Source organism: Pelophylax lessonae (assembly GCF_965119305.1).
Source record: "Pelophylax lessonae genome assembly, chromosome: 3".
Taxonomy (NCBI): domain Eukaryota; kingdom Metazoa; phylum Chordata; class Amphibia; order Anura; family Ranidae; genus Pelophylax; species Pelophylax lessonae.
In genome coordinates, this window is record NC_138770.1 from 75,806,153 (window position 1) to 75,816,877 (window position 10,725).

The window sequence follows — 10,725 nt, forward strand, 5'->3', positions numbered from 1 at the left end:
AAAGCGTCGCCTATTGAGATCTCTATTGACCGTAGTTTGTCGCCATCCCACGGGGGGGGGCACAATTTTAAACCGTAACATGTTGGGTATCTATTTACTCGGCGTGACATCATCTTTTACAATATACAAAAAAAATGGGCTAACTTTACTGTTTAGTTTTTTTTAAATGCAGTGAAATGTGATTTTTCAAAATTTTTCCAAAAAAATTGCGTTTTAAAGACCGCTGCGCAAATACCGCGCGACAAAAATATATTGCAATGACCTACATTTTACTCTCCAGAGGCTAAAAAAATATATATAATGTTTGGGGGTTCTAAGCAGTTTTCTAGGAAAAAATACTGGTTTTAACTTGTAAACAAAAAGTGTCCGAAATAGGGCTGGGGCTTAAGTGGTTAAAGTAACGCAGTGCCGTATCCCAAAAAAATGGCCTGGTCAGGAAGGGGGGTAAATCTTCCAAGGGGTCACTTTCATTAAAGTCGATGTAACCCGAAGGAGAGGAGCTGTGGTTGGTTTCTGTGCACCATTTTTTTGTTTGCTTCCTTTTATCGTACAAATCCTTTGATGTTCAGTAATCTGTGAGACAGATGCAGGATATGTATAATGAGCCGGCATTAGGGATCTTATCAGCTTGGGAACTACAGCCCCCAGAATTCCAGAGCAGGATAAGATCAGGCCTCCCTTGGGGCTGAGGTCATCCTCCTGTTGGGTTGCCTCTGATAGAGAAAACTGCTGCAGCTGAGTGTGTTGTGTTATCTGAGTGCCTGTGTCAGCCAGTGCAGGCATCTCCCCCTCCTCCTCTCCCTCCTCCTCCTCCTCCTCCTCCTCCTCTTCTTCGTCTCCTCTGTCCACAGCATCATTCCCAGACCCCGCCCCGTCCTCAGCCCCTGTTTTCCCCTGTCATTCTCCCACAGACAGCGGCCGCAGAGCAATGAATGAGCATCCACAGCCCCAGAAGAGACTAGGCGTTTCCAGCTGCCTCTCATGAACATCAAAGAGGATTAGCCACCCAAATCTGCAACTGACACCATTGCGCCAGGACATCTCCTCGAAAAGGCTGGGACCAGCTTCATCCTGACACCTGAAATCCACATCTGGAGGAACGATGCTCTAATGGATGCTGTGCTGTTGACGGAGAGATGCTACCAAGGGATTACTGAAGGCGTTGGATCCAGCTGTGGAGGGAGACGGTGAGGAGGGGGGGGGGGGGTATTGCGGATAGACGGGTGAATGTCAGCGTCTGAGGGCACCGTTCTGCGTTCCTAGGTGCCCTCCTCGGAATAAACAATATCACAACAGAGGAGACGCAGAAGGGGAGGGGAGCAAGATGTGCAGTAAAACCAAGAGCAGCGAAGCCCTGAAGGTGGTGGTAAGATGCCGTCCAATAAACAGGAAAGAAGATGCGGCTGGCTACGACAGAGTAGTGGCTATGGATGTCAAACTGGGGCAAGTGACCATTCGGAATCCAAGGGCGAACCCTGGGGAACTGCCAAAGACGTTCACTTTTGATGCCGTGTACGATGCCAATTCCAAGCAGACAGACTTATACGATGAGACGGTCAGGCCCCTCATCGATTCTGTCTTGCAAGGGTTCAACGGCACCATATTCGCCTACGGTCAGACCGGCACCGGCAAGACCTACACCATGCAGGGTTTCTGGGCCGAGTCGGATAAAAAAGGGGTGATTCCGAATTCTTTTGACCACATTTTCACCCATATCTCCCGATCCCAAAACCAGCAATACTTGGTGAGGGCGTCTTACCTGGAGATCTATCAAGAGGAAATCCGAGACCTCTTGTGTAAAGATCAGAACAAGAAGTTAGAACTCAAGGAGAATCCTGAAAGTGGAGTATATATTAAGGACCTGTCTTCTTTTGTGACCAAGAATGTGAAGGAGATAGAACACGTTATGAATTTAGGTAACCAAGCTCGGTCAGTGGCCTGCACAAACATGAATGAGCACAGTTCCAGGTCCCACACCATCTTTGTTATCACTATAGAGTGCAGTGAACTGGGTGTGGATGGGCAGGAACATATCCGTGTTGGGAAACTCAACCTGGTGGACTTGGCTGGCAGCGAAAGACAAAGCAAAACAGGAATGAATGGAGATAGGCCCAAGGAAGCTTCAAAAATCAATCTTTCCCTATCAGCATTGGGTAATGTGATATCAGCACTGGTGGATGGGCGCAGCACCCACATTCCCTATAGAGACTCCAAACTGACCCGTCTTTTACAGGACTCTCTAGGTGGCAATGCTAAAACCATCATGGTGGCCACCCTGGGCCCAGCCTCCCACCACTACGACGAAACCTTGTCCACTCTCAGGTTTGCCAACAGGGCTAAGAACATCAAGAACAAGCCAAAAATTAATGAGGACCCCAAGGACACTCTGCTAAGGGAATTCCAGGAAGAGATTGCCAGGCTGAAGGCCCAGCTGGAAAAAAGGGGAATGCTTAGCAAAAAGCGCCGGCGGAACAGCCGTAGGAAAAAGTCGGTGGATGGGGAGACTTTTCCGGATACAGAGGCTGAGGAGGAAAATGACGACAACCTTATAGAGAAAAATGTAGGGAGCTACTTGAAGGAACAAGCTGAGAGGTTGCAGCAGGAGAAGGCAGCTATCCAGGAGGACCACAGCTTGCTGGAGGAAGAAAAAATGAAGCTGATTGAAGAGAAAGAGAAGATGATGGAAGATTTAACAAAGGAGCAGAAAGCAACAGAGATGCTGGCGGTGAAATTCAAGGTAATTATTTTTCAATTCTTTTTCAATATAGACACAAATCCACCCTAATACTTCATTATACTGTATATTTGTATGGCAGGACGATGGTTATTCAGATGTTGAGAGACGATAAGTCCCACCATGGCTAAGAGACGATAAGTCCCACCATGGCTAAGAGACGATAAGTCCCACTATGGCTAAGAGACGATAAGTCCCACTATGGCTAAGAGACGATAAGTCCCACCATGGCTAAGAGACGATAAGTCCCACCATGGCTAAGAGACGATAAGTCCCGCCATGGCTTAGAGACGATAAGTCCCACTATGGCTAAGAGACGATAAGTCCCACTATGGCTAAGAGACGATAAGCCCCACCATGGCTAAGAGACGATAAGTCCCACTATGGCTAAGAGACGATAAGTCCCACCATGGCTAAGAGTCGATAAAGGCCCGTACACACGATAAGAAAATCTGAAGGAAAATTTCGTCCGACGACCGATCTGCCGATTTTCGGATTGTTAGTATGGTGCTTTCGACAGCAGACTCCGACTTTTCGGCTGACAAAATCCTGACGTGCAGGCTATAAAATTTTTGTTGTCCATAATACAACGTCCGATTTTCGTCTCATTAGTACAGATTTCGACGGAAAAAAATCTTAAGAGCAAGACTAAGCATGCTCAGAGACGAAAGAACACATACAAAGCAATCCAACACATGACATCACTTCTGAAGTAGAATTCTGTCGTATGGGAAAATTCGTATGAAAATAACCTCTTCACTTTCCACAGACTAGCATGCCACAAAAAACGGACGACAGTTCTTTCGATAATCTGATCGTGTGTACGGGCCTTAAGTCCCACCATGGCTAAGAGACGATAAGTCCCACCATTGATTAGAGACAATAAGTCCCACTATGGCTAAGAGACGATAAGTCCCACCATGGATTAGAGACGATAAGTCCCACTATGGCTAAGAGACGATAAGTCCCACCATGGCTAAGAAACGATAAGTCCCACCAAGGCTAAGAGACGATAAGTTCCACCATAGATTAGAGACGATAAGTCCCACTATCGCTGAGGGACAAAAAGACCCGCCATGGTTTTAGGCCTTGCACATTGAGTAGAAAGATAAAAGTGTAAAGAAAGCCTTTACAAAGTATCTGGAAACTTACAGCAAGACTCAAATTAGCTTTGTTGAAGCCTTCAATGCAAAAATGTAATATATTGTAACTTACTAGTCCTTAGACAAGGTGGCTGCATTAGGGTCTATGGTTTACATTAGACGGGATTTGCATTGCTATACAATTCTATGGAAATGCAAAACCTACGATAAGGCGTTGGTCAACTTCACCTTTGAACATGTCAATGAATTCTGAAAGATCTCAGAAGAGTCTCAAGCTGATGTCAAACAGATACCATTGATAAAAGCTCATAGACGCAGGCCCTAAAGTGCTAGTAAAGTCCACTTTTTAACTTGTACCTATAGGTAAGCCTATAATAAGACTTACCTGTAGCTACAGCGAACAAGGGTGTCCAAACTATGGCCCTCCAGCTGTTCAGGAACTACAATTCCCATGAGGCATTGTAAATCTCTGACATTCACAGACATAACTAGGCATGATGGGAATTGTAGTTCCTGAACAGCTGGAGGGCATAGTTTGGACATAGCAATACAGGGGATGCAGCCGGTGATGTCACCGGCGCATGCGCTCTGAAGGGACGACATACCTGTGCCATACCTTCAGAGCTTTGTGCCAGGGCAGTGACATCATCGTGGCCCCGGCCATTCATACAGCCAGAAAAGGAAAACCGGTGAAGATGAAAGCACTGAGGAGCCATAACAGCGATGCGCTGGAGGGCTCAGTGAACTGGCAGGTCTGTCATATTGATGGTACCTTTTAGTACATTTTGACTTAATCCTGCAGGGAACCAGATTTTTTATTTTTTTGTGGTGGTCTACTACCTCTTTATTATTCAATTTTAGACTTTTCTCCTTTATTTGTACCTGGGGATCCTGCCAGGAACACACTTCCTCTGCTAGGGTAACAATGCTCACTTACTGGACTGTAACTAGGGAGGAATAGTGTTGTCACCATTGGAAAGGAAGTACCTTAGGGCTCGTTCAGACCTGCAGCCAGGGGGTGGTAAACGCAGGCAGCCGTGGTTTTACTGACCACCCACCTAAACAAAGACATGCAGCCAGGTCCAGGACAAAGGGTGGGCAGGAGGGACGGCTGCCCTGGGCACAGTGGTTTATTGCAGGGTTGGTAGTGCCCTGACCCTAACCCTAAGAGAAGGGGGGGGGGGGGCACACTTTGGCATCTTTGCCCTGGGGGCTGGATGACCTTGTCCCGGCAGTACTTACAGCTGTACACATGCATGGCTCCATTAACTTCACAGTCAGTGGCAGTACTGCCCGCCGATTGCGATTTGGGTTTAATTTTTGCCATGGCTATAAGGCAAAGCACTGTGGTCACAGCAAAAATGAAATACTTGCTGCATTTGGTGAGCATTACTGCGGCTGAATGGGACCCATTAAAGTTAATGGAGCCGTGCCGCGACAGTGTGCAACAGCGTACATTGCGGCATTAAAAGGTAAAAAAAAAAAGGGGGTGAGGAGGCGACACATTTCCTGATTCACAAGAGGGTGGCAAAGGCTACTGCATGTAAGAATGAGCCATAAGAGCTACAGATCGCCTCCCCTCTCCTCTCCTCCATAACATAGGAGGGAGGTGTTCTGTAGTTCACAGTTTTAACAGGTGAACATAACTGATACCAATGCTTGGGATAGCACTGTACATGGCAGCACTGGATTCTGCCAGGGCACACAAGCATTTTTTTTTTTTTTTTTTGCATTACCAAACAAATATAACAAAATGCTTTCAATGGTAAAGTTACCTTACTAAAGAGGACCAACCAAGAAAAGTTCATTGTTAGGGTTTACATAGATCTTACTGGAAGTGCTGACTGTCACTTTAAACAAGCTGCTAGCTGGCTTCGGCAGGCTTTAACCACTTCTGGACCGGAAGGTTTTCCCCCTTAATGACCAGGCCATTTTTTGCGTTTCGGCACTGCGTTACTTTAACTGACAATTGCGCGGTCGTGCAACGCCGTACCCAAATAGAATTGACGTCCTTTTTTTCCCACAAATAGAGCTTTCTTTTGGTGGTATTTGATCACCTGTGCGATTTTTATTTTTTGCGCTATAAACAAAAAAATAACTACAATTCTGAAAAAAAGGAAAAAAAATGTTTTCACATTCTGCTATATATCATTCCCAATTAAAAAAAAAAATGTAAAAATCAAAATTTTTTCAGCATTTTAGGCCAATTTGTATTCTGCTACATATTTTTGGTTAAAAAAAATCCCAATAAGTGTATTTTGATTGGTTTGCGCAAAAGTTATCGCGTCTACAAACTAGCGGAAAGATTTATGTCATTTTAATTTGTTTATTTATTTTTTTTACTAGTAATGGCGGTGATCAGAGATTTTTAGCAGGACTGCGACATTGCGGCAGACAGATCGGACCCCTAACTGACATGTTTGAAAATTGTGGGTGAACCAGTGACATTACTACTGTAATCAGTGCTAGAAATATGCACTGTTACTGTAATAATGACACTGGCAGGGAAGGGGTTAACACCAGGGGCGATCAAAGGGGTAAATGTGTCCCTAGGGGGTACTTTCTGACTGTGTGGGGGATGGGCTTGCTAAATAAACACAGAGACCTGTGATCCTAAATAAGAGGAATACAGGATCCCTGTGTTCATAACTGAGAGAACATTGGTCTGCCGTGTTTATAACGGCAGACCGCCATTCTGTCTCCACAGGGAGCGATCGCGGGTGCCCATCGGCTATCGCGGCCGCCAGACCCGTTGAATGGCTCCCCCCGTGTCGAATGGGTACGCACCCCTACTAACGGTCCTGCGAAGCGGTGTACAGGTATGTCGTTTCGTGGGACAGAGCTGACCTGCCACAATATATGTACTGCTGGCGGTCGGCAAGTGGTTAAACAAGTTTAAGGCTTGGTTTACACCTTTGCATTTTTATATTGCTTTTTGCAGAAACGCACTACAGTCCATTTACCATGGTTTCCTATGGGACACGTTCACATCTATGCTTTTTTCAGCCGCTGCGTTTTTGGAAAGTGCCAGGGACGGTGCGTTTTTTGGTTTAATAGACTCCAATGGAGAGTAATTTAGTGTGTTTTTTTTTGCTGCGATTTTACGTTTTGCATTTTTTTCATTTGCCCAAAAACAAATTGGCCAAAAAGAAAACAAAAAACGAAAGCATAAAAATGCAAAACGCATCAAAAAGCAAGGGAAAAACACATGTGCAAAAACGCAAAACACACTGCAGAAACGGATCGAAAGCAAACTGCATAGGTTTGAAGCAAGCATTAAGTAGTGCTCAGGCACCATTCACACTTCATATAGTTCCTGCTTGTATATTTGTGGGCGGCGATTTACATGCGATTCCGCATGTCACGCATAAGGCAGCCCCTTCACTTCAAAGGGCTGCCCTAAGTGCGTTTGTCACCCAAACAAAGGTCCTGCTCCTTTTTGTGCCACAAGCTTCATGCAATTTTAAAAATCGCGTTTTGCCATGTTTGGGGTGCCATTTAGAATGAACGGTGCTCAAACGCACGTTGCACATTTTGGATTGATTGCCTAAGCGATTTGGAATTGCTGGCAGAATCGTGGCGATTCCGCCTGTGATTCCAAATCGCAAAGTGTGAATGGAGCCCTTAAGCCTGCTAGCAGCATGTCTAAAGTGAAAGTCAGCACTCCCGAGGGGGGTAGGGGGTGAGAGAGGGGTGAGAGAAAGAGGAAGGGTGAGAGAGAGGAAGGGTCAGACAAAGAGGGGGGGGTGAGAGTGAGAGAGGCAGGGTGAGAAAGAGAGGGGGGATGGGGGTGAGAGAGAGAGGAGGGTGAGAGTGAGAAAGAGGGAGTGAGAGAGAGGGGGGTGAGGGGGGGGGGGGATGAGAGAGAGAGGAAGGGTGAGAGAAAGAGGGGGGATGAGAAGGGGGTGGGAGAGAGAGGAAGGGTGAGAAAGAGAGGGGGATAGGGGTGGGAGAGAGGAGGGTGAGAGTGAGAAAGAATGGGTGAGAGAGAGGGGGGTGAGAGAGGGAGGGGGGTGAGAGTGAGAGGGGGGTGAGAGAGAGAGAGAGAGAGGGGGGTGAGAGAGAGGGGGTGAGAGTTAGAAAGAGGGAGTGAGAGAGAGAGGGGGGGGTGTGAGAGAGAGAGAGAGAGAGAGAGAGGAAGGGTGAGAAAGAGAGGGGGGATAGGGTGGGAGAGAGGGGGGTGAGAGTGAGAAAGAATGGGTGAGAGAGAGGGAGGGGGTGAGAGTGAGAGGGGGTGAGAGAGAGAGAGAGGGGGGTGAGAGAGGGAGGGGGTGAGAGTGAGAGGGGGGGTGAGAGAGAGGGGAGAGAGAGAGGGGGGTGAGAGAGAGAGGGGGGTGAGAGAGAGAGAGAGAGGGGGGTGAGAGAGGGGGGGGTGAGAGTGAGAGGGGGGGTGAGAGAGAGAGAGAGAGGGGAGAGAGAGAGGGGGGTGAGAGAGGGAGGGGGTGAGAGTGAGAGGGGGGGTGAGAGAGAGAGAGAGGGGAGAGAGAGAGGGGGGTGAGAGAGGGAGGGGGTGAGAGTGAGAGGGGGGGTGAGAGAGAGAGAGAGGGGAGAGAGAGAGGGGGGTGAGAGAGGGAGGGGGTGAGAGAGAGGGTGCCTTTGGGTACTTTTAGTAGGGTAATAATGTGGCGCGGCGAACTGTGGGTGGAGCCACATTGCTGTAAGAGTGGGAGGGGCTGCCCTACACACAATGCATGGGAAAATGCCACATCTGCATGATGTGAATGGAGTCTTACACTTACCAACCATGTAAAAGGGGTATTTACTGCGACAGACCCTTCCCTGTCTCTCTGATAATCTCTGAATCTTTATCTACCCTCCTCTCAGTACACCTGTGCATTCTAAAACCCCCTGCTAATCTCTGCACCCCCTCAGCTCTGCTTAACTCCACATACCTGTGCTAATCTTTGCCCTTTGCACCCCAATCCCCTTTTTTGTCATGTTTGCCCTCCAAACTGTAATCCCTTCTCTGTTTACCTCTGGAACCCCCCCCCCCCCCCCACCTATCTGCTCACCTTTGCAGTACAGGCTGATGGCAGGCTCAGGGAGTGTGGCCGGCAGGGTTTGTTGTACATCCCCAATGTCACAGCATTCAGCAAAGGTGATGGTGGACCAGGGCTCAGGGAGTTTGACATACTTATGAATGCTCTAACAATTTATGTATCGATACCGCCCCGGTTTACATATTAATCATGTGTACACTGCACACAGAACAGTGCTGGGCAGCATTATAAAGTCACCCACACCACTGGGCTGGGCCTATATAAAGGAAGGGGCCTGGAGCTGCAGCTCCAATAGCCCCTATGTTAATCTGGCCCTGAGTGGATGGAGTTTACCCAGGCAGCAATGGTTTTCACTATCTGCTAACTGTCTGCTTAATTCTTTGTCTACCAAGGAATGTTTATTGACATCCTGGTATTCAAGGGGTTAAAGCAAGCTCATGGCTCCTGCCGCAGCAATGAGCTTGGTATTGTTTTTTAGGCTCGGTTCACACTATTGCGATGCGGGAAGGCTGCGAATTCGCAGCCTGTTCCCGCATCGCACACGCACCCCCGGCAGTTCACACTGCCATATGCGATCCGCTGGGGGTGTCAATGTAATCTTAACGACACCCCCAGTTTGATCGCATATCGCAGTGCGATCGTGCAGTTCGCACAGGATCGGATCGCACAAGTGTGAACCGCTGTGCGATCCGATCCTGATGCGGCAGCAAAAATGCCTCCTGTGCGTCTTTGCTGCGGGTGCGGTGCGAATTTAGCCATACAAACTGTATGGCTAAACTCGCACCGCACAGCTGATCGCATGTCATGTCGGAGCAGTGCGCTCCGACATGACATGCGAACCCGGCACACGCAGTAGTGTGAACCGGGTCTTAGAGGTGGCGAAGGGCTCTTGGGCAGTTCTAGATCACTTTGCCAGGTCTTTGAAGGTGTGCCAGGGGTGCTCATGATGGTTCCAGGGCTTCCTTGTTCTCTTAGGGAGCCCGAGACTGCATTAAATGGTGAAAACTTCGAGAGACGGAAGTAACGAGGGAACATTCACATTAGCGTGTCTCCAAAGTCGCACAATTTCCAGCAGTGCGACTTTAATGTGACTTTCGGTGGGAATTGGATCCGACTTTACACTCAATGGATCTAAGTCGCACCAAAGTCTGGCAGGCACCTTTTCAAAGTTGCTGCGATTTTAAAAAGGATCTGCATCCTCCATCCCCCTTCTTTTTATTTTTTATTTCACCCCGCCCATACCTTAAGGTATTATCTGCAGATTTCAGATACTCATTCATACAGCGGATCCAGCGATGTCACGCTGAGATCCTCTCATGCCCAGCCACAGCTCGGTCCCACGCCGCCATGTTCTCTCTGACGTCATTGAGAAGCCCGCTGGCCCTTCCTGGTTCAGTGGGCGGGCCTCCTGATGACGCGCCAATAGGCCCGGCCCCTCCTCCTTTTTTGAGTGGAAGGCAGTGCCTCCTGGGACACGTGACGTGCATATCCCGGGAGGCACAGCGGGCAGTGTGCACGTCAGTCGCAACTGATATGCATGGGGAGCCGGGGCCAAACATTTTAACATAAAAAAGGTTAAAAAACAAACAAACAAAAAAAAAAAACAGCGCAATGCAAACAGAGGATGGAAGGAGGGGTGGAGTGGACGGAAGTAGCGGAAGGGGGTAAAGGTCCACTTTAAGTTCCGCCTATTTGAACAGGTGATTTTAAAAATGAGGTGCGACTGAGTAACGTGTATTACATCACTTCCGGGTTCACATCTGTCATTCCACAGCTACTATAGCCCAGGATGCAGCTATTCAAGCACCATCTGTGCAAACGCCCAGCGTAGGGCATGCATGTCTATGAGAGCATTTGTTCAAGAGTCATAATTTATTCAAAAAGCAGA

The 10,725-nt window shown here is 48.0% G+C and overlaps 1 protein-coding gene across 2 annotated transcripts in view; it reads left to right on the forward strand.

The window, feature by feature from the left end:
• The first annotated feature begins 856 nt into the window (after window positions 1–856).
• Window positions 857–10,725, forward strand: part of KIF3C (kinesin family member 3C) — a 130,939-nt gene continuing 121,070 nt past the window's right edge. The window contains exon 1 of one of the 2 annotated variants that reach the window (XM_082249209.1): window positions 857–2,737. In XM_082249209.1, the coding sequence (XP_082105335.1) occupies window positions 1,325–2,737 (1,413 nt within the window). In that variant the 5' untranslated portion in view covers window positions 857–1,324. The remainder of the gene's footprint in view (window positions 2,738–10,725) is intronic. The other variant, XM_082249210.1, reaches the window with a different exon arrangement.